This window comes from Megascapheus bottae, chromosome 28, assembly GCF_031878675.1.
Source record: "Megascapheus bottae isolate mThoBot1 chromosome 28, mThoBot2.hap1, whole genome shotgun sequence".
NCBI lineage: Eukaryota > Metazoa > Chordata > Mammalia > Rodentia > Geomyidae > Megascapheus > Megascapheus bottae.
In genome coordinates, this window is record NC_143536.1 from 11,144,900 (window position 1) to 11,168,004 (window position 23,105).

The window sequence follows — 23,105 nt, forward strand, 5'->3', positions numbered from 1 at the left end:
ACATGTTATATGTGCCACCCCCTGGCCCCCTGCCCCCCATTCTCCTGCAGTTCTGGCTTCCTCGAACTGTTCCTGGTTCCTCAGACCAGAAAGGCTAAGGTTTCCTACTGGAATTTCAAATGACCTGTGTGGCCATTAACCATGTTCTGACCTCAAGCCATAGACATGGCAGCAATGGGGCTATCTTGGCCAGTCCTCCTCCTGGTTTCAAACCTTTCTGTTATTATGAGAGGACTTGTGCTAGAAGGAGCTCAAGTCACACTGTCGTCTTTTCCGTCGCTGCCTATCTGCCATGGAGACAGATCAGGATGAGCCCCTGTGAACATGCCCCCTGTTCCTGTAGCAGGCCTCTGGGATAGGAAGGTTTCTGGAAGAAAGTTTGGTCCCAAGCAAAAGCCAAGATGCTGGCAGGAGGCCCTGGTGTGCTGCAGGGCTGTGGGGAGGGGCACGGTGCTGAGGAGGGGCTTCCTTAGGACTCACAGGAGAGAGGAGGCCCTAATGTGCACTCAGCGCCAGGATTCTGATTCCGTGTCCTGCTTAGCCCAGCTTCATGGCTAGGAGCATGTTTACGGGGCTGGAGGCCAGGAGAGCAATGACGCATGCTTATTATTCGTGTTCCCGTGGAGGAGTGAGATAGTTGGTGGTCACTTTAAATTTAGTTTGTTCCTCTAGAGATAGAGCAGGAGGGGGAATGGAAGGAATGTCCTGGAATCCCTGTCTGTGGGTTTGGGGTCTTGGGAGGGGGGCAGTATCGCTGACACACCAATCCAAGGATGACTTCAGACCTGGACGACACCTCCAGGCCTCCCCAGCCTCATGCCTCCCAGCCCCATTTCTGCATGTGGCTTTCAGACCACGTGACTCATCTCCTGAGGCATACTGTGTTCCTTCTGGGCCTTCTGTCCCATCCAGCATCCTGGAAGCAGGAATCGGTTTTTCATTTTAAAAACAAATGTTCACTGATATGCTGAACAGTCCAGTCTGCATCTTTAGAATTGGTTAATGACTGGTAATAATTAAGAGCCATATGTTTTTGCTAGATCTTTAGATATATAACACATTTATAATGCCTGGAGTGGAGCTCTGCTTGGCAGAAACAGTCACAGATGGGGACTTGGGTTCTAATTCTGCCACTTTCCAGCTGTACGGTCGTGAGGGGATTTGCTTCCTCTCTCAGTGCCTTGGTTCCCTTAACTGTACAATTCTCTCTTCATAGGTCATGGTGGCAGTAAACCTCCAGCATAATACCCAGGAAATGGAAGGCCTCAGACATTTCACTTGGTAAAGGTTTTCTTAGTAAGAATTTCTCGATATTCACTCTCAAATACTATCCTTAATCAAGAAGCAAGGGGAAAGACATGTAGAGAGTCAATGAGATATGGAGTGCACATCTGTAATCCTAGTACTTGGGAGGTGAGGCACAAGGATTACAAATTCCAGCTAGGCTTACATTACATAATGAGACCCTATGCCAAGAGAATAAAGAAGAGACTAGCTCTGGAAAGTTCTCCAGGAACTGCTAGTGGTGATGACTCTAGAGAGAACTGGGTAGTGAGTAGTGAGTAGTGAGGAAGAGCTGGGAGGGAACAAGTATTGTGCAAGCACTGCTCACTCAGAGCCTAAAGGGAGATGTAAATTGCAAACAAGGAAACACGTAGAAGAGCTGTAGTGTGTGGATTCAGTGCTAGATACACCCTACGTGGGGTGGGACATGGCATGCAGACAGCAGCCCTGTGCCAGAAGCTGAACCTCACAGGTCAGCAGAGCAGAGGCTCTGTGTTAACTTCCAGTGATGCCAAGCATACTCTCTTCCCCAAGGGGGTATGAGGGTAATTATACCAAGACAAGATTCTTCCAGAGAAAGAAATAAGACCTGGGGATGCCAAAGGAAGCTCTGGGTACCAAATCCTGAATACCTTAAGCCAACCCAGTCCTGGATACAGAGTCCTGGGTACCCTGCACCAGCTCTGCTTCAGTCCTGGGAACTGAGACCTAGGTATCCTACCCCGGCTCAGTCCTGGGTACCGAATCCTCAGCACCTCGCCATAGCACATGCCAAAGGCCACTAGCATGTTTACTTAGAGCAAGCTGACCCATGCAGATAGCTCCATTGTAACTGCATTATTCTTCTGTGATTGTTTTTCTTTTTGGTGGCCTTGGGACTTGAATTTAGGGTCATGCAGCCATGCTCAGCTTTTTCACTTAAGGCTGGTGTTCTAACTCTAGAGTCATGCCTACACTTCCAGCTTGTGTGTATGTGCATGTGCATGTGTGTTTGTGTGTCAGTACTAGGGCTTCAACTCAGGGCCTGGGCATAATCCTTGAGCTTTTTTTTTTTTATGTCCAAGGCTGGTATTCTACCACTTGAACCACAGCTGCACTTCTCACTTTTTGATGGCAAATTGGAGATAAAAGTCTCACAGATTTTCCTGCCTGGGCTGAATTTGAACCACAAGCCCCAGATCTCAACCTCCTGAGTAGCTAGGATTACAGATGTGAGCCACCCATGTCCAGTTCTGCCAGTCATTCTAACTGGAACATACCCACAGTCACTGCTTGCCGTAGAAAAGAGAGAGATGACCCAGTAGAAAGATTGTATCCTTGAGTTCTGGGTTCAAGTTCCAACACTACATGATTAGAAAGTCTTTGAGGAGTCTCATTGTGTCTATTGCAAACACAAAGATCATGGTGGCTGGCCTGCCTTTGTCACAAGCTACTGTGGATTGAAGGAGCCCCTGTCATAGGTAAGGATGCATGGCACAGTTATTTAAGAACCACTTGTGTGACAGGTGGCACTGTCACTTAAGTGCCGATGTCCCATTCTATTCTGTGCTTCTGCCACTTCCCTCCTTTCTCTTCTAGTCCCTGAGGGCAGACCTCTGAGGTCTCTATTGCTTTCAAATTGCTTCTGTCTTTCAAATAAGTCAAATATGCCACAGATCCAAGTCTGTTTCAAGGCTGAGCTAAAATCACCAAAGCAATTATTTAGGGGGAGTTCAGGGAATTGTATGTAAGATTAAACGATCACTTTCATGTTGGAGTGGAAAATAGGTAAATTCTCAAGGACTGTGAACTGCACCTTTCACAAGGCGGCTCGGTATGAACAATCAATGATTTTTACTTCCAGAAATATCTAGGGTAATGGATTTTTTTTTGAACTCTTCCTTTTCAATGAGAAACCATTGTCCTTGTTCTCAAATTTACTGTAAGATAGTTTAATTGCCTAGGTGCTAGTGGCCCATGCTGTAATCCTAGCTAGCTACTCAGGAAGTAGATACCTGAGAATTGTGGTTCAAAGCTAGCCTGGGCAGACCAATTTGAGAGACTCTTTCTCCAATTAACCAGAAAAAAAACCCTGTACTTGGTGTGTTATCTAGTAAGAGGATATTTCTCGACTTTTCATTTTGCCTTAAAATTTTTTTTACAGTTTTCTTTGTAATGTTACACTCCTGGGGTCAATGAAAAGAGGAGGACATCTTGTACCTAGAGACCAAGAGAACTTCCAGAAGAGAAGGAAAGTCTATGAGAATTTTCAAAAGACAGTGTAGTTGTGGAAGGTGAAAGAATCAGTCATTATTGCTTGATCTCTTTCTTCGGTATCAAACAAAATCATATGAGGAAGCCCTGAGTCCCAGGTAGCTTTGAAAACCCTTTCAGGCCCATATTTGGGTTCCTGGTCTATTGTTAAGTTGACAACTGATATGAACTGCTGGTGCCACCAACACCTCTGAGGAAGCTACCCACTCACGCCAGGCTCACACACCTGTGGCTATACACACAAAGGGCCCCACTAAAACTGTTCCTCCCTTGCTCAGAAGGGGGAGTACATAGTGGTGCTGGGGTTAAGAGTTAAATACACACATTCATGTGGCCCTGTGGGTCCAATCAGGCATTGTGCTTCTCTCCCCTCACAATGTACTGGTGGTAATAAACCAGGATACTACCTTGTCAGTATTCACATGGAACCAATAGCACGCAGACTCTGGAGGGTCTTCTTGCTTTATTGCCACTGGAGGTGTTATCTGAATAACATCTCCCTTTTCTCAACTTTCCTCCAACTATAACCCTACCACTCTTACACACAGAGGCATCATTTTCCAAAGCCCATAACTCACCGTTACCATGCCTGACTTCTTATCAGGGTTCAGAGCTCAATGCTAAACCAAAGCAGAAGGAAGCAGCAAGACAAAAATACAACAAAGCGCTAGCCTACACCAGATTGAAAGAATGTTTGTACATCATTACACAGGCATTTACACACTGCATTTACATGCTGTCATGTGTATACATACACACATATGCATGCTCCCCTGGCTCATTTCTGCTGTACTATTAGCCCTGCTCAGTCTGTGTGTCCTCTTTTTTTTCCCCCTTCAGACATGGGGCTTGAACTCTGGGCCTGGGCACTGTTCCTGAGCTATTTAGCGCAAGTCTACCACGCTACCCCTTGAGCAACAGCACCACTTCTGGTTTTCTAGTGGTTAATTGGAGATAAGAGTCTCATGGACTTTAGTGTCTGGGCTGGCTTTGAACTGTGATCCTCAAATCTCAGCCTCCTGAGTAACTAGGATTACAGGTGTGAGCCATCGCACCCAGTCCTATGTCCTTCTTTGGAAAAAATGTTTTTATCTTAAACATGGCTGGCTACATGCTCCCACTGACGAGAAACTCCTCTGTTGGGGTTTAACATAATGACTAACCTAGCATGTACATGGCTACAAAGGTAGACACCACTGGCCTGGTCACTCGGTGGCCACCCTGAGGACAGGCATCTCCTCTGGCCAGTCTAGCCCACAGTGTTAGCTTCACTGTGTGCAGAAGACTTCCAGAAAAGTCGATATCCTTTGGGTGGATGGAGCTTCTGGGGACCCCAGGCTGGCTGGAGAAGCAAGCAGCATCTCTGGAATGTACTGCTAAGAGGATTGAGGAAAGGGCCTTGGAGCAGATAAAGTGCACACGGGCAGGATGGGAACATGAGGCCTCAGATGTCACCTCTATTCTCCAAGGCTGATGTGTGGCAGGTGGAGGTAGTGTGTACTTAGAAAAAGTGCCAAAAGGCATATGGCCAAAAACCCCAGAGACAAGAAATAGTGCAAATGCTGGTTAGACCCTGGGCTGGACTGGGAAATGGAGAGGAGGTGATGGTACAATCAGAGGCTAGATTGACCAAGGAACATCAAGTCAGGAAAGAAAGGTTTCAGTAAAGTGATTCAGAAGCCTCTGGGAGCTAAGAGAGGGAGTGGGGGAAAGATGGCGCCTAGTCAAAAGACTGGAACTGAAGGCATGCTTGGTGAGGAGCTGCCTAAGCACAGGCCTGGTTTAGAGCTGCTGAATATGAGGTGAGCTCCAGGGGAAAGCTTATCTCTGGGAGGAAGGTATGCCTGGAAACTAAGGGCACACAGGCCAGGGACATAGGTCTGTGTCTGGAGATTGTTTCTAAGTCCAATAGCCCAATAATCCACAGTTCTGGAGTAGGAGGAAGGTCAACAGCTAGGGGAGGGGCGTAAGGAGCCCCTTGCCACACCTAGGGGCATGGCATGCTGAGAGAGCAGAAGGGTGTCTGTCTCAGGCAGGATGCAGGTCCTCTCCCACTGGCAGTGCATGGATGGAACAGTTATGGCAAAAGGCAGAACCTGGTTGGGTAGTTCAGCATCCACAGTCACCATTGGTGACTATATGCCAGGGTTATGCTATCAAGGCCAAGAGCAACATAGTACATATCTCAAATATTGATTGTGAAATAAATGATCAGAAGAAAGAACAGGGATTTTGATTGGGCAGAAGGCAGGTTATGGAAAGACACGGATGTGGAGCTTTGATAAGTTCAAAGAGTTTTTACACAATTGGTTGTGGCAACATCCAGTTGTCATGGAACCAAAAGAGACTGACCAGATGTAGAGCGATCACAGCTTCAGAAAGCCATTCCAAGCTTTGGGGTACAGAAACAGAAGGAGAGATGTCTACCCTCCAGGTCTGCAGGCATCTACTGTCCCTTGTCTGAGCCCCAGGGATACCTGGGAACAGCCACAGGATGATGTTCCTGAATCCATGCTGGCTGCTTTGTCTTCAGGCTGACTCTACCACTCACCAGAGACTCTCTTCCCATGGGCAAAAGCAAAACTCACCCATTGTGTTTTAATATTCTGCTTTTATAAAGGTCAGGGGAAACACAAGACAGGATCTACTCAAGCTGTTTCCAAGTGGCACAGACTGGCCATGCTCATCTTCCTGGCTAAACTGTGCACTTACACCAAGATGCCTCCTTTACTCTCTCCTCCCAGCCTTCTGGAAGGAATCCAAACTTGAAACTCAGGGATCAAAGAGCAGTCATTCCTACAGCTGGGTCTTTTCCATGTCCTCAGTGATCTGGTTTGTACTGTGGAATCCCGCTTTAAAAATATTCCTCAGCATGAGGAATAAACCTGTAATTCTAGCTACTCAGGAGGCTGAGATCTGAGGATCACGGTTCAAAGCCAGTTCAAAGCCAGCGCGAGCACTAAAGAACATGAGACTCTCATCTCCATTTAACCACTAGAAAATGGGAAGTGGGGCTGAGGCTCAAGAGGTAGGGCAGTAGCCTTGAGCCGAAGAGCTCACGGACAGCGCCCAGGACCAGAGTTCAAACCTCCCCCCAACCCACACACAAATACTCAAATTGAGACAGCTATGCCTGATCAAATGCCTTTATACATAAGGCTGTGTCTGCCTTTTGGAATCCAGCCATGTTGGAGACCACCACTAAAAAGGATACACAGAACTTCTGTCAGCAATCAACCCATCTGAGAAGGAGTCTGACTTCAGATGAAGAAAAGTGAATCTCCAGATACATGGCTCATGGATGATCTCCACAGCAAAGGCCAGACAGCCCTATCGTGCTAACATCATTCAACACCTCCAAGACCTCATTGCATTGACAGGTGAGGAACTCTTGCCCCTTTCCCTTTGCCTTCTCCATCCACTGCCTTACCCCCACACAGGTGGAGTGAGGCCAGGCCTTCTTAGTTCACAGTGTTTTCACAGGGCATTTTGTGGGGGCAGATAAACAATCCATATGCTGGTTGCCTGCTCCCGTTGTGAGTTACTGTTGGTCCGAAGTTTTTGCCACTATCCATGCTGTATCTCAGGGCTCAGCCTCAGCCTGGCACAGGCTACATGCTCATCAAGAATTTTCAAAGTGCCACTGCTTGAATTCAGAGTGAGATTGGAAACTGTCTTGAAGGACAATATAAATGCCAAGAAAAAGTTGTGCTCAGTTTTCTTCCACAATGTTCTAGAAAGCATTTGGGATAAGAGAAAACCTTCCTCTTACAAAGTTAAACCTTGTTAGCTGGCTTCATTGGAGGTGTATTAATTACTTTTAAATAGCTGTGACCAAATTACCTGTGAGAATAATTTAAAGAAGGGAAGATTTATTCTGCTCACAGTTGCAGGCTCAGCCCATGGATGCTTGGCCATCTGTGCAAGTGGTGGGGGAGGCTGTTCACCTCAGGGTGGACAGGAAGAGGCCAAAGACCAGGCCAACCTAGTAACCACTTTTCCTTTAAATGAACCCTACCTCCTGAAGTTTCTAGAAAATACTCCTAAAATACTGCTCCATGAGCCTGTGGGAGACATTTCATATTTAAACCATGACAGGGAGCTCAGTCTTGATCAGGAAAATGGCAGACTTAGAAGAGACCACTGTGAGGATGGGTTGGAACCTACAAGGATCCACTGCCACTTGAATGGGGCAAGGAGAAACAATGTCCTACTTGCAAGCACATTTCTGCTGTTCATTACCTCACAACTCTTGCCTTTTCTCTCCTCTATTTTGGAGAAAAGGGTGTTTGGGGGATTGTATTAACATAATCTCTGGTTTACAGCATTCTTATGCCTGATCTACTTTGTTTCTTTTTCTTTTTTGGTCTTGGCACTTGTACTCCTGGTCTGGGCACTGTCCCTGAGCTCTTCAGCTACCCCTACCCCTGTGCCTGATCTACCTTATTTAGTAATTTTTATTTTATTTTGTGCCAGTCCTGGGGCTTGAACTTTCGTGCTCAAGGCTAGCACTTTACCACTTGAGCCATAGTTCCACTTCTGTTTTGTTGGCAGTTAATTAGAGATAAGAGTCTCATGGACTTTACTGCCTTTGCTGGTTTTGACCCTTGATCCTCAAATATCAGCCTCTTGAGTAGCTGGGACTACAGGTGTGAGCCAATGGCATCTGGCTATTTAGTAATTTTTTTTTTTTGCCAGTCAGGGCCTGAGCACTGTCCTTAGGCTTTCTCAAGGCTAGCGCTCTACCAATGGAGCCACCATTTCCAGCCTTTTTCTATATATGTGGTACCAAGGAATCAAACCCGGGTCTTCGTGCATGCTAGGCAAGCACTCTTACCACTAGGCCAAACTCCAGGCCCCTATTTAGTAATTTTTAATCACTAATTTGGCCTAGTGGTAGAGTGCTTGCCTAGCATACATGAAGACCAGGGTTTGATTCCTCAGTACCACATACGTAGAAAAGCTGGAAGTAGTGCTGAGGCTCAAGTAGTAGAGCTCTAGCCTTGAGAAAGCCCAAGGACAGTACTCAGGCCCTGAGTTCAAGGCCCAGGACTGGCTAAATAAATAAAGTTAGCACCTCCAATACTCCAATCCCAAAGGCCAGGCTCTCAATAATATTATGCATCTTTTGCCCACTCAAGACCAAAGTAGGGAGCATAAGAGCTTCAGAGCCTTCACCTCTGGCTCTCCTTTCTAAGCAAGTTCAATAGCTTCTCTCTGCTTTCTTAAACTTGTTTCTACCTTTGTAACTCTCCTAAAGGACACTGCGCTGCAAGTGATTTGAGGACCTCATTTCTCATTTCATATTATATTTCCAAGACTTAGGTATTGCCATGGTTTGCCATAGCTTGTCTGTTGCTGAAAGCTGCTTAATATTTCATTGAGGACTATACCCCACTTTTCTTTGATGACAGGGGTTTCAGGACTTTGGGGTTCATGGTACAGTCTTTGTCCTCTCCCTTCAAGGATCCTGCCTTGGGTACCACACCCACAGGAGGCTGCCCGATGATCTGCCATTTAAAGGGGCTGCCAACTTCTTCTGATGTCCTATGATACTTTGCTCTCCCTGTGTAAGGCAGCTAGAGGATCCACACTCCATCCACTGGCTAGAGTCATCAGAGTTGCTAATATTAGCCACTCATTAACAGTTCGGAGCCAACTGGGGTCATGCTGATGAAACTAGCACAATTTAAACTAATCAGTAATGCCTTTTGATGAAAGTAACTTCTCTTATTGAACATTTAGGAATATAGAAAAGCACTAAAGAAGGGAAGAACATAATAGCAATAGTTTAACAAGGTTTAATATTCCTTAACAGTGAAGCAATATTTACCCTATATAAAGGGGCAGTCTACAATGGCAATTTATTTAAGGCTTTTGGGAGTCCTCTTCTCAGACCTGGCTTGTGTTGGAGCATGGCCTGTCCATCTTAGGGTCCCCAAAGTGCCACTGCACTGTCCCGGGTGCCCAGGGAGCAGGTTCCAGGCTACAGCTAAAAGCCGAGGATGTGTTTGACATTAATAAAACCACCCTCCCAGGAGGCTCATGTTCTCTACGGTGGCTTCAATCCCCGCCTCTTTTGATCTGGGAGGAAGGGACTGGAAGTTCTTATTAAGTACTTAATAAAAGCAATTCTTTTATTTTGAAATCCATTTTCAGAAACTCCTTTGTAGCGTTTGACTTCCTTTCAGCATGAGATGCCATTAAGGAGAACAGAGCCGGTCTGCAGAATAACAAGGACGTGGTGGCGGCCGGGCGGCAGTAATTGAATGAAGGAATCCCCCGCGGCACCCAGACTCAATTTCTTGGGGCATGGCAGACTTCACAAGCAGTTGAGAAAGTGACTCAGTAATGGTAACCCAGCCCAGCATGAACTAAGTCTGCTCATGCATCTTCTGGTGACTACATTCCAAATTACTGACATTCACTAGGGGTCAGGTGCTGGGTGAGAGCTAGGAAGAAGAGGACAGAACTGAGCTCTCCAAAGTGTTGCCATCCACTTGGGAAGATGCAGGACTATGTAACTATGAGACAAGATGAGCAAAGCCAGCGCCATTACTAGGGACTGTAGAGGGGAATGAGAACCTGAGGTGCATTCACACAGACACAAAACACTTGAACTAATAGCTCGGTGTTGTTAGTCTAAAGAAATAATAGATTCTTGTGTATTGATTGTACATCCCACAACTGTGCCTGTGTGTTGAGTCTGGGGCTTGAACTCTAGGTCTGGGTGCTGTCCCTGAGCTTTATTGCTTCTGGCAAGCACCTTACCACTTGGGTTGCACCCTCATTTTCAGCTTTGTGATGTCTTAATTGGAAAAAAGAATTTCAGACATTCCTTCCCAGGCTAGTTTCAAACAGCAATCCACATAGCTCAGCTTCCTGAAAAACTGCGATTATTGGCTTAAGCCACCAGCATCTGGCTATGTCTTACAACTTTTTAGATGGAGAATTATTAGATTAGCAGACATGAACATTGTGAAGACTTGTGATACTGTTGCAAAAACTGCAGAAGGCTAAACCAGCTTTGTCTCCAGGGAGTAAGCTTGCATATTTTCTATGTTCTCATGTCACTGAGCAAAGGAGCCTTCAAAATATGAATTTTACAGATGAAAAGTGCTACACACTGAGATTTCTTACTGTCTTCACAAAACTGTGAAGCAGAAAGCAGTTCCATAAAAACTCTGATCAGCAAACCAAACTCTGCCAGTGAAATTGCCAATGCAATGGAGAATCAAGAACATGATTTCTTGAAACAGATTTCAGACAAGACAGTTCCCTGCCACAGGGATGGCCTCATCTCTAGCAGGTCAGCTGGGAGGCTAAGCTATAAGGACAGCCCCCAGTGGGACTGGAAGCAATATAGACTTTAAGCTCTTCAATAACTTAATAGATGGCAAATGGCCTGGCGAGCAGATCTGAGCAACAGCCCAACAGTCACAGGCCCTGTGGATGCAACCTGTGAGCTGTGAGTGTCTGTGTGTCTGTGTCTGCATGTGTATGAATGTATCACTGAGAACACAGCAACTAGCAGTCTTTTGTCTCTCCTTGTCATTGATGAGGAGTTGCACTAAGCCCAGTGTACAGTCTACCAAAGGGCAACTGCAGAGTTTCTCAGCCTTGAGGTTCTTATGTGCTGGGAATAAATGATGTCCAGTGAGGAGAAAGTCGAAAGGTGATCCTCTCTACCTGATGTATCTAGTCACCCAACCAACGAGATCAAGAAAAATCTTTGTTTCTACATGAGCTGAGTTCCATCAATGGTTGGTTTGCACTGAGATGACCTTGTGACAAGGAGGGAAATGGCACAGCACTCAATGTATATCACTGCATATGCTGCATACCAAGCTACCCTGGGATCTCAGCCTAAGGTCTGAATGGTGGCTTTCTAAGTTTAAAAACTCAGCTGATGTTCCTAACATGCTTGAGGGCTTTGCCTCTTGGGAGGAACTTTCATAAACTATGCCGGAAAAGAGGGGTACAGGCCCAAGTACAGGTATTATGCAGGCTTTCTACAAGGAGATTCATGCAGACCAAACCACCAGGAAGGCACTGAAACACACAGTCCCACAGAAGGAAGGACAGGAAGCCGCAGAAAGGAGTTCCTCTATGGTGCTGAGGCCCCACTTGCAGAGTGGGATATGTTCCTCATCATCCCTAAGGGTTTGGCCCAAGTTCCCCAGCCCTGTCCTGTGAAACCCCAATGAGCTTTCCTGCCCAGTAATGACCACAGCACTGTCCAGGTCCAGGATTTAGGGTAAAGCAGTCACAAAACAAGATGTGTACACAGGGCCATAGCCTGCCACTACTTCATAAAAAACAGAAGCTAGAAATCACATTCTAACATGCTTTGGCTATTTTCTCAAAACATGATATTAATTTTGATAATTAAAAACAGAAAAAGCACTGGCTTGGAAGTGTGGGTGAGATGGAGACTGTGGGCTGCCTCTGACACCAGTTTGGCTGTGAGCAAGTCCCTCTTCACTGTCAGCCTTGGTGAACACAGGGCTGGTGCCCATGACCACTTTGGTCCTTTCACATCTCACCATTATACTACCCAAGGGCTGCCATTCATCTAAGAATCCTCCCAGCCATGTGAGCACTCTGGCAACGAGTCTCACTGCTGGAAATTCTAACATATGGAGCTTTGTGTGCAGCATCTCCACAGGGACTGCAGGGGCAGCCCAGGGCCTCTGTGACTATAGAGAATCATTTAGGACACAGCCATAGGTTTGTGCTTGGGACTGCCCGCCTCCACCGCCATAGTGGAGTCTCTGCCACTTCTGCTACCATTCTGTCTAGACACATGACCATCATGGCCTGAAGGACTGAGCTACCTGAAAAAGTTGGCTATAACCAGCTCTGGGCACCTTAGTTACAGAAAGGATTTCCCATATACAAAATAGACAGTCATGGTCATAAAACATTTCCTAGGTTTGTAGCTCTTATAATCTTTACAGAAAGCTGTCCCCTCCACCTCAGACCCTAATACAAAGATCTCTCCATGCACAAACCAAATCCTGTCATCAGTGCTACATATGCTCTGGAGTAGGCCACCAGCTATAGCATACACCACAGTCTGGTTATAGCCAGAACCTTGTCCTAGTTTTCATGAGTTGGTGTGTTACACTCACAGTCATGTTTATGTTTAAGCAGGCTTCCCATTCCTCATGGAGGTCCTTCTCATCTGAATGGAAACTACCAGAAACAAACAGGGCCAGCCCTCCTGAGCTTAGTCTTGCACATCAGACACAGATCGCTACTGTAGTGACTAAATATTCTTGACACTACTGTATGAATTCCACAAGTTCTTCTACAAGTTCAAATAGCATATTTCCTAATCAATAAAACATGGGCACCACCACAAGCAGGGAACGCATGGAGAGTAGCCATGGGACGTTCACTCCCTACCTGGAGTAGTAGGACTCCACCCCCAGGGCCTCACGAACACTGCTGATGTGATGCTCCAGGGCTGAGCTGGTGGCTGGTGGGAGGGTCCCGCTGCCGCCTGCCTGGAAGTCACTGGGGTTATCCACTGCGTTATCACCCAGGTAGTGTTCATGAAACTTCAGAATTCCTGGAACAAGGCAGGCACAGCCAATATCAGGCATGCGTGGATGACAGGGAAGACAATTCCAAGGCAGGAATCAGGCATACCAACAGTATATGACTGTGCCGAGTGCTCAGAATCCAAGGGCTTGGGGTGTGGGTCTGACTTTTGATGACTGAAGCCAGGTAACTGGCTTCTGCAGGTACTTTGTAAGCTCCTGGAAGTAAGACTAAGTCCTGTGGAGCCTAGGTGGAGGCTTCGGAGGAACACTGGCTCCCCCCCTCCCAGCCTTCCTTCACCTCTATCTCCTTTCAGACCCCCTGCAGGAATGTGCTCAGGTACATTCTCCAGAGACTGAATCATGAGCAAAAATAGAATTAGCCTGGAGGAAACTCTCACAAAAGACCTCTATTTTATCAAAATAAGCATAGAGCACCAAGGCCAAATAAAGACATTCTAAACCATTTTTAAATAAAACTAACTGGTCAATGACCATTAATAGATTAAAGGAGGAAAAAAAAACCTAACCAACATCTGCCTGAAAGAGAGGCAATAAGCACAGGACATATTCTCAGATGGTAATGAGGTGTGTCAGCCCTGGGGAATGCCGTGCTCTCTGATTGGACTGCAATCCCCAGCCAAGGCTTCAGAGTCTCATTAAGAGCAAAGAGGAACAAAAAAAAAGAAACAATGGGACTGTCACTGCACATGGCTCATTATTATAGGAATCTGGAGATACCACCTGTCAAATCATGTCCCCAAGACATAGCAACCACAGAAAGAGATGGCTCCCCAGCCATCGCCAACCTCACCCACCTGTGCCAGGACCCCCCTGGGGCATTGCTACAGCTGACATCCTTCACCAGGTCACCATGAAAATCACAACTTAAAACTCCTTGCATACAGAATAAGGATCAGAGGTCAGGAGGTTCTCATGGAAAGCCCATGAGAACATGGAATTAAAAGGGAAAGGTTTTCTGAAAAACAATGCTGACACAGGACAGGTATGCATGTATGCTGGGAACCCAGGAAGCATCTGGCAACTGTCATCCCAAGCCATCATTTTTTTTTAACCCAAAGGGAAAGAAACACAATCAAGAAAACCTTGTCATTCTTCTTGGCAGTTGAACTTTTTATAGATACTCAAGAAGCCCATTCTTCAAGATCCCCCCAATTATAACACTCACTTCCCCAGTCAATAAACTAATTGGATCTGGTCTGTCTCCAACATGGTGAAGCCATCAGCATTTTATTATGCAAAAAATATGGCCCTGGCAGCCAATTAGTGGCTCTGTATTCAGGGAAACTGTTATGTCCTCAACAATTAATGTTGGATTAATCAAAGGGATTTTTACTTCTAATATAGATCTTCGAAAGAACTGGTTAAGAAAAAGGGGAGGCATCCCTTAAACTAAATAATTCTAAGCTAAAGACTCATTTATAAGCCATGAGAGTTGCCATTATCATTTTGGTCTCTTACATGACAACAGATCACAATTATGAAGTCCTATCAAGAAAGAACTCATTAGGCCGTGCAGCCTTGGCTTTATTAGCTTGTAAACAACAGTACCCAACAACAGAACTTCAGTGACACTCATCCTCTAGCTCTCAGTCTTTCTTCCCTGGCAGGGGAGATGCTTTCTTGGGTTGGCTTATTAATTGAGTGCCTCATGATGGAATCGCCACTCCCTAGCACCAGTCATCACTCCTTAACCTGTTCCCATTAGACCTCCTCCCATTAGACTTTCACTGGGTACATGCCCTAACTTCTCTGGGCCCACAGAGACCTCACCTGCCCCAGGAGCCAGCAGCCAGCTGTACAGGTAGCCTGCAGCCAGGGAGTAGTAGAGTACTAGGCCCCGCTGCCCGTTAACCATCTCTAGGATCTGGTCAATGGTGACTGGGGAGTAGGGGTCTGAGTCCTGTTGTCCTGTCTGTCGTTCCACCAGAAGATCAGCGAATGCCCTTGTCCGACCTCTTTCTGCGACAGCCAGTGCTTCATCATGGTGGCCTAGGAGACAAAAAATGGGCTGAGGAAACCATGTGCGCATGTTCACTCACAGAGGGCATCAGAGCACAGCCATGACAGGCACACGGCCCATTCACAGGATCCTACCTTTTAGACCCAGTGAGACTGACCTTATGTCACTTAAGTTACTGGGCCTTCCCTAGCTCTGCCAGTACCACCAGATCCCACCTTGTTTAGAGCTCCCTGACCAGGTTGTGGCTTTCTGCCTCAATCCCTCAGCTATCTGGATAGAGGCTTGCCACTCTGGTTATCTTGTCAACTCCCAGCTCATCTCTGATCCTGCCATTAAGCAGATGATGAGATCTATAGGACACCTCTCCTGACAGCCCTCCCAGAGGCACCCCCATCTCCCATTTCCTGTGTATTCCATCTGCCTGGCTCTCTATTGGGACCTTTCCCTCCCCACTGACCTTGGCTCCAAAAGAACAACTGTCATAGTTGTTTAACCCACCCAAAGGGGCTACAAAAAGTGTTATTAATATATTATCACCAATCACCAAGGATCACAACCATGAAACACAGGTGCTGGGAGGTGTGCCTTAAGCACTATCTGTATGCCAGGAGACACTGTTGCTATAGGAGCTGACATCAAGTTCCATTCTGCACTCCTCTGAGCTTCCGTCTTTTTCAGCATCCTGGGCAAAGGCTTTAACCCCCTAAGATTTTGGATCTTGATTGCTTTAGAATTCCTGTTCTTTCAAGCTCTTTTTCAGCATTCAACCCATGGTGTAATTCCATGGCCTTTCAGCACCTTCTATCTGGCGAATATAATGTAACCCTTCTATTAATTACAATAAAAATATATGAAAAAGAAAAAAAAAAAGAAAAAAGTTGATTGATGGGCCTGGAGTGTAGCCTCAAAGTAAAGTGCTCTCCTAGCATGTATGAAGCCCTGGGCTCAAATCCTTGGTTATTTGAAATTGGATAGGGAAGGGGGGAAAACAAAATGAGGGGCGGGGGTGAGGGGAGGGAAATGGGGACCAAGACATGAGAAAGGGTATCAATGTTTGTGAAGTAATGCACCTTCTATCTGGTGAATATAATGTAACCCTTCTATTAATTACAATAAATATATGAAAAAAAAGGGAAAAAAGCACTGGAAGTGGTGTTGTGGATCAAGTGGCAGAGCCCTAGCCTTGAGAAAGCCCAAGAACAGTACCTTGGCCCTGAGTTCAAGCCCTAGCACTGGCCAAAGAAAAATAAAGCTGATACACTTGGAAGGTAACCTAGTTTCAGGTGGGGCCTGTCTGTGAATGCTGGGGTAGGGAAGGGGACACCAAGCAGAGAATGGACTTGCCCCATAAATATAAACTGCAGCTGGAGCCTGAAGAGAGAGCAGGCAGAGACAGGGAGTAGATACCAGGCTCTGACAGAGCTTCAAAGCTGCCTTGCTTCCTGTCATTTGAGCATGCATAGAAAGTGAAGTTTCTGGGAGTGCATGCAAATGTCTTCCTTTCCTCTATTAAGTTATTAACTGGAGCAGCAGGGACAATTTCAGTGAACATTGGAAAATCAGCACAAAGTGCCAGACAGGCTAAAGTCTGTCACCACTGTGACTATAACGAGAAATAAATTATAATCCCAGGCAATTTGTATACATTCTGCAAGAAAAACTTGCGTTTTCCACAGCTAAGGGTAAATTGGTTAAAAGGCTTTAACACCAACCTTCCTTTGTTTCAGTGAGTATCTTTGAGAAAGAGACAGAAGGCAGGGGCAGGGAAGGGACAAGGGGAAGGGCTCCATGATCCCTGTGTATGTCATGTCCTTCGGGTGCAGATCCAGAGGCAGAGACATGAACTAGGCAGCAGCTAACTGAGACATGGCTGAGAAGACGGTAAAGATGGAAGAGGCCAGTGAGCTCTCAGGTACTTCCCTGATGCCAGAGGCTTGTAGAAGGTGGAAAGAGGGGACACCTATCTTGGCTCCTAAGCACATGGCTTTCTATCCCCAGCCTCTTGGGTTAGCCCATCTCCCCACACTGAGTTTCCTGCCTGACATGGCTTGAACTCATGTGTCTTTACTGTAATCCCTAGGCCATGCACTCAGCACATAGTAGGTGATCTGCCTGGATCTGCCAACTCTGTCCAATATACACATAGACACAATGACTGGGTGTGGTTGTGGCTCCATGGTCTCCTGTGACAAATCTTATTTCATCAGAGTCACTGAACGACTTGGACACATGGGAACCCAGTTTCTCCCTCTCACCTAGGCTGACGAGCACACGCTGCAGCGCCTGGTAGGATGATGTCTGCAGGTCAAACAGGGAGAGTTTGTAGTCAGTGCTCAGCTGTGCCTCATGCCGTATCGTTTCAAACAAAGCAGATGCTCTGTATAGCTGTGAGGAAAGGCAGAGAATGTCACCATATCTATAGAGTCCAGCTGTTTACAGAGATGACCTATGCACACACTTGGGTACATACCTACATGATTTTTATTTCTAAGAGTTTTAGAGGATCAAGCTGCATTTCTAGTGGGCCCTTGCAGACTTGACAAGCTATCCCATCATACTCAGTAAACTATAGCTTGTGTAATCAATTCTTGATTTAAAAGATAGGGTATGGACTTAGGAAGTCCGTGAAGAACTCAAGTATTAATCCAAACAGGGTTGACTTTGACTAGAACAAAAAGCTTTCCCTCTTGTCACTAGATGACCATAGCCTACGATCTCAGGCTTTAGGGATGTGAGGATGCTGGTGAGAAGTGTCATGGGTGAGGTAGAAATGGACAGGCTGGGGCAAGGAGACAGAGGCAGCCCCTCTGCCAGGACAGCAGGACCTTTGTGACCCAATCAGACACTGTTCTCTGGGGCGGAGGTTTGTTGGATAGGCTTCCAGAGGGCTTTCCCCCTCCTCTTCTCCCACCCCCACCACGGAGACATCTTGAGACCTTGAATGGAGACCCTGTGCCATGCTCCATTTACCCAAATAGAGAAAGCAGAATTCTAAGCCTGCACACCTAGACTCTGAGAGCCACAGGAGAGGAAATGCTTTTAACCCTCTCTTATTTAACAGGTCTTGGAGAGTCAATTTCTTCCTATCTATCTAGAACAGGCACAGTTATTATTTGTCTTCTTAGGGTAGTCTGAGGAATAAATTCAGTGAACGAAAAGGACATGTCACTATATCAGTGTGTGTTTTAATTTTCACAACCAGGAAATTATAGTTAATACTTTAAATTGCCTTCAATAGTTTAGGAGGGAGCAGGGTGCCCTGCACTGGAGGACACCAGGGCGCAATCGCAGGCATGCCACATTCTCCATCCTTGTGGGTACTTCTGGAGCAGAGCCTTGTGTTTATCCTCAGTCCCCTTTGCTGGTGCAGAGACTACAGCACCCTTCATACTGCAGAGGGGTGAGTATGATCCCAGACACAGCTGTCTCTATCACTCCAGCCCAACAGAGACAGGCTAGAAAGCCAGGGATCTCTCCTCTCCAGGTTCTTGTACAAGGGCAGACACATGGAATTACCATGAGTGGGGAGAAAGAACTTATGTCTATTGTAAAGCTACAAAGACATTTACTCCAGTGACTATGAATTCTTATTTTGCTTTTGTTATGAAGAATGTAATTTCATATTAAAGTTTAATGCAGAGCAGCAGCACATAACATAAGAATTCTAACAAAATTATTGAGAAATTCATCATAGCATGAACAGGAATCCTTGCAGCATTTCCAGGCTGGTGCAGGCTGGAAATCTCGTGCATCAATCCAAGAGATGAGGCTGAGATGTCTGGGGAATGCCATCACCACAATGACAGGAATTCCACGCCTTTCTAGGCTCTGAAAACATATGTACTGGGTCTAGGTTCTCCTACTCACCTGGTGTTGGGCCTCTTCCAGGTTTCCGCTAGCCCAAAGGGAGAGGCCGAGACCATGGCGAATTTTTGCCTCATCCTCTCTTCGGCCCAGTTGTTCAGCTAACCTTAAACCTGAAGACAGAGAGAAAAAAAATTCAAAGGAATAGAAGACAGATAATTCCATTCTGCAGAGTCTGGGAAGGTTAATTTTGCTTCAGTTTCGGGTTTGAAACACAGCCAAAGGGATCATGGACTAAAGCCCAGTGGCCAAGACAGAATACACATTCTCTCCAAACCCCATCATGAAGTGATGTTTCCAGAACACTGGGAAATGCCCAGCAGGAGCACAGGCAACAGCGATCGCAAGAGATATGACCACCAGCAAAAGACAGACTTACAGGGCAGGCAGAAACATGGGAGACAAATGAACCTAACCTGGCTGCCCTCCCAGACACGAAACCCTTAGCTTTGCAAATGAAAACTATGCACTGATAAATTTATCTCACTTGATTCTTTGACTGGCAAAGCGTTTCCTGACAGTCAAGAAAAGATGCTAAGGTACTTCTTCCCATTTTCTCATCTAGCTGCACAGCATTCCATCAGTGCTCAGAAGACAGGGAGGGTCTCTGGAAGGCAGAGTACTGCTATTACTGATGGCACAGACATGTTCCTCGTCAATCTCCTTTCCTGCATGCTCGAGAGTGTGATGTGTCTCAGCGGGGTTGCAAAACAACTGCTGTTATGAGTCAAAAGCCTGAGATGAGACTGTTCTCATTTCAGTGGCCTTCAGATAGGCACCTGCAGTTCAGGTCACCTACCCACAGCAAGCTTCTGGGTTCCAGAATACCAGACACTGCCAGAGCTTTGTAGGAACCAAACCTAAAGGCAGTGGTTTATTCTATTGTCATTATACCATTCTCAGTCATTTTATTCTCATTATTGTGCTCTCTGTGCAGAGCAGCTAGCCTGAGTGAAGGGCAGGCTGAGCAGAGAGCAGACTGGGTGGAAGTGGTACCACCACACGAAGGCAAGGCTTCCTTCTGCTCTGACAGCAGCCTCTGGGACCAGCCTCTCAGTAGGCAGGGCCTGTGCAAGGCTGACCTCGCAAAGACAGCCGAGTCAACAGGAGGCTGAGGAAATGGAGACTCAGGTTCAAGGTCCTAAACATTGTGAAATTCAAAATATACAGGAAGTGTAAAATTCAAACTGCATTTTGAGTCTAACTCACGTCCCTGGGTAACAACAGTATTTGCAAACAATTCCCATGTGGAGATGGGAAAGATGATGGCTCCTGAGAGAAAACCAGGAGATGACAATTTCATCTTCAGCACGCACCTCTCCATAGCTCTGAGGCAGAAGGGCACTTCTGGGGCAAGCCCTCCTTGGAAGCACCATCCGTGAAAGCAAAGACTTTACTCAGCTCCTGCTGGGTCCCCAGAACTCAGGCCACCTCTGACCAATAGCGAGGGGTTCAACAAAGAAAGCTTCACAAAGAACTGGGCAGATACGGTATGGGAAGTGCCCAGCTTCTATCCACATCTGCCTCTTAGGTATCTGACTTGTCCCCCACTCCGCCTGCCCAGGGTCCCCAGAACTGTTAGTCAGGCATGGGCCCAGGATAAATCTCTATCTAAATGGTTCCAGTCTCCTCCCCTCATTTGCAAAATGAGAAAAAGCTGTGGTTGCTAACTCATCACCAGTATCCACCCAAGTCACCTGGACAACTTGCATTAAACTACAGTGATCCACTCTGCCCCTGAAGCTATAAGGCACCAGGGTAGGGGGAGGGAGGGGAAGGATTCCAAACTGTAGCTCCTCCCCTGAAAGCCAGAGAGCCCTGGGGAGGGGGTGGATTTCCAGTTGAACTGGCCCTTCCTTAACAAGAGGGCACAGAATGCCCCTTCCAGGTACCCTGCAACTGAGCCAGTTCGGAGGTCAGGAGAAAAGGTACTCGGCATGATCGCCTAGGGAAAGCACAGGCTATAGGCTGTCCACAAAATGATCTCCACAAGACTTACTACAAGGAACAATAAAAACGAGGGAACTTTCCATAAATACAGAATTATACTGCAACATCTCAGACAAACCAGCTGTTACACAGAAACTAATTCAGGAAGGACTAAAGAACATAGTGGCGAGGTTGTCAGACTCTGGGCCTGCTTTTAATAGATTTTACAGATTCAGCTGAGAGTTACCCTTGGGCTGTTGAGATTTTACCACTGCCAAGTGTTGGGAAACTAAAAGCTACCATGTGCACTTGAGGCAGCAAGGCAGAGCCCCATATGCACAGATAAGAGTCAGGTATAATGGGCCAGGCTGTGGCCTAGCAGCCTGTGTGCCCTCCTGGTCTGTGTTAGCACAGTGAAAGTTGACATGGGGTATTGTGGGGTTCCTGAGGTCAGAAAACTCCAGCTGAGCTCCCCTGTCACTAACCAACCACAGGGTCAGGATCAAATCACAGTATTCCAGGTCTTGGTGACTTAGCTACAAAAGAATAGAGAGAGTCGCATTTGCTTCCAGGGAGAGGGGCATGCCAACTCAGTAGTACAGCACCAGAGCATGCTGGAAGCCCTAGACTTAATTCCCAGCAAAAACCTCTCTCAAGGTAATTGTACTTTATTCAACCTGATTGATTTTTCACATCTGCAAAGCATCTTGGACACTGAGCTCTTGCTTGAATCTGCAACCATCTGCCTTTGGCAGTCAGAGCAGTGTCCCCTCTGCCCCTTGTGCCCAAGGTGGGGGCCATCAGCAAGAGGGTGGAGGCAGGCATGTTGCTATAGGACTTAGGCTTCATCCTAGGACCCCTGCCCTCACATAACTGGTAGTACTTGGTGCTGCAGGTGAAGGAGGGAAAGTGGCCAATTTCCAGTTCTGCATGAACAAGATAGTGCTGTGGCATCAGCCCAAGCCCTGCAGGTAATAAGCAGCAGGCAGGATACCTGGCTCATTGCTTAGTGATCCCCAGACAGCTGCCTATGGGTTGGACCTCAAACTGCCACATCAGATCTGACATCTATATAATTCTAGTATTTTCTAGAGGGCTAATGAAACTTGGAACAAAGAGCCCTTTCCCTAACTTCAACTCCTACAGTTCTTTTTTTGCTTTTTTAGGTTAGAAACTGCGACTTGGTACCTGACACTTTCACTCAGTGGCTAACACTCTACCACCTGAGCTACACCTCATAATGGGATCTCACTTGACTTATCTATGTGAGGCAATACTATCTATTCACTCAGTCTTGGTTTGTGACAAGCTCCTGGCCATCCATGGAGGCCATCACCAAGCCAGCATGCTTCTAGAGATCTGGGTCAGGGGTCTGGACATCAAAACACCTCAGTACTATCAATACTCTTATTGAGCTGACAATGAACCCTGTAAAACTCCACTCCTCACAGAGGTGGCACTGTGAGACCCACCCCACACCAGTCATTCCCACTGCATTTTCCCTCTGTGTCTGAGAGATCACATGGGCCTTTTCGCCTACCTTCCTGCAGGTACATCACTGCTTGGGCATAGTTCTGCAAGGCATGGTGGGTCCTTCCGAGGCTGCTATAGGACACTGTTTTGGCCACCAAGTCATTCATCTGCGCTGCGATGCTCAGGTGTTGTTCTTGATAGACCACAGCCCTCTCAAAGGTGCCCAGGGACTCATAGGTCAGGCCTAGGTTCCCATAGGCTCGGCCCTGGCACGTGGGGTTGTTGGTTTCCTCTGCTATCTGCAGGTCAAGTTGGTGGTACTGCAGGGCTGTGTCATACTCCCCCATCTGCTGGTAAACACCACCCAGGCCACAGGCTGCATCGCTCTCTAGGGCTCGGTCCTTCATCTCTCTCGCAATGTTCAGCTGACGTTCCAAGCAGGAAATGGCTTGTTCATAATTCCCTAATTGGCTGTGCAGGCTGCCCAGCTCTCCATAAGCCTGGGCTTTATTGAAAGCTTCCCCGAGCTCATGGGTGACCACGAGCCTCTTCTCAAAGCACACAAGGGCTTGCTGCAAGCTCCCCATTGCCCTGTGGGGAGGAAGACAGAGAAGCAATAGTATCACCAGGTGCAGGTGCAGACATGCTAAAGCCCCTGAGAAAATGAAAAGCATTTGTCACTGTCACTTACTATAGAGGCTCTTAACTCCTCTTCTAGCTAAAATCTATCATGTGCCCTCAGAGTGAGATGCACAGGAATTTCATAATCT

General features: G+C 46.7%; 1 protein-coding gene across 2 annotated transcripts in view; it reads right to left on the reverse strand.

Moving 5' to 3' along the window:
- Positions 1-23,105, reverse strand: part of Ttc28 (tetratricopeptide repeat domain 28) — a 464,455-nt gene that overhangs the window by 34,292 nt on the left and 407,058 nt on the right. For both annotated transcript variants that reach the window (XM_090320386.1, XM_090320387.1), the window contains 5 exons: positions 22,403-22,926; positions 18,937-19,046; positions 17,325-17,454; positions 14,880-15,098; positions 12,949-13,114 (listed from right to left, as the gene is read on the reverse strand). In XM_090320386.1, coding sequence (XP_090176512.1) covers positions 12,949-13,114; positions 14,880-15,098; positions 17,325-17,454; positions 18,937-19,046; positions 22,403-22,926 — 1,149 coding nt within the window. The remainder of the gene's footprint in view (positions 1-12,948; positions 13,115-14,879; positions 15,099-17,324; positions 17,455-18,936; positions 19,047-22,402; positions 22,927-23,105) is intronic.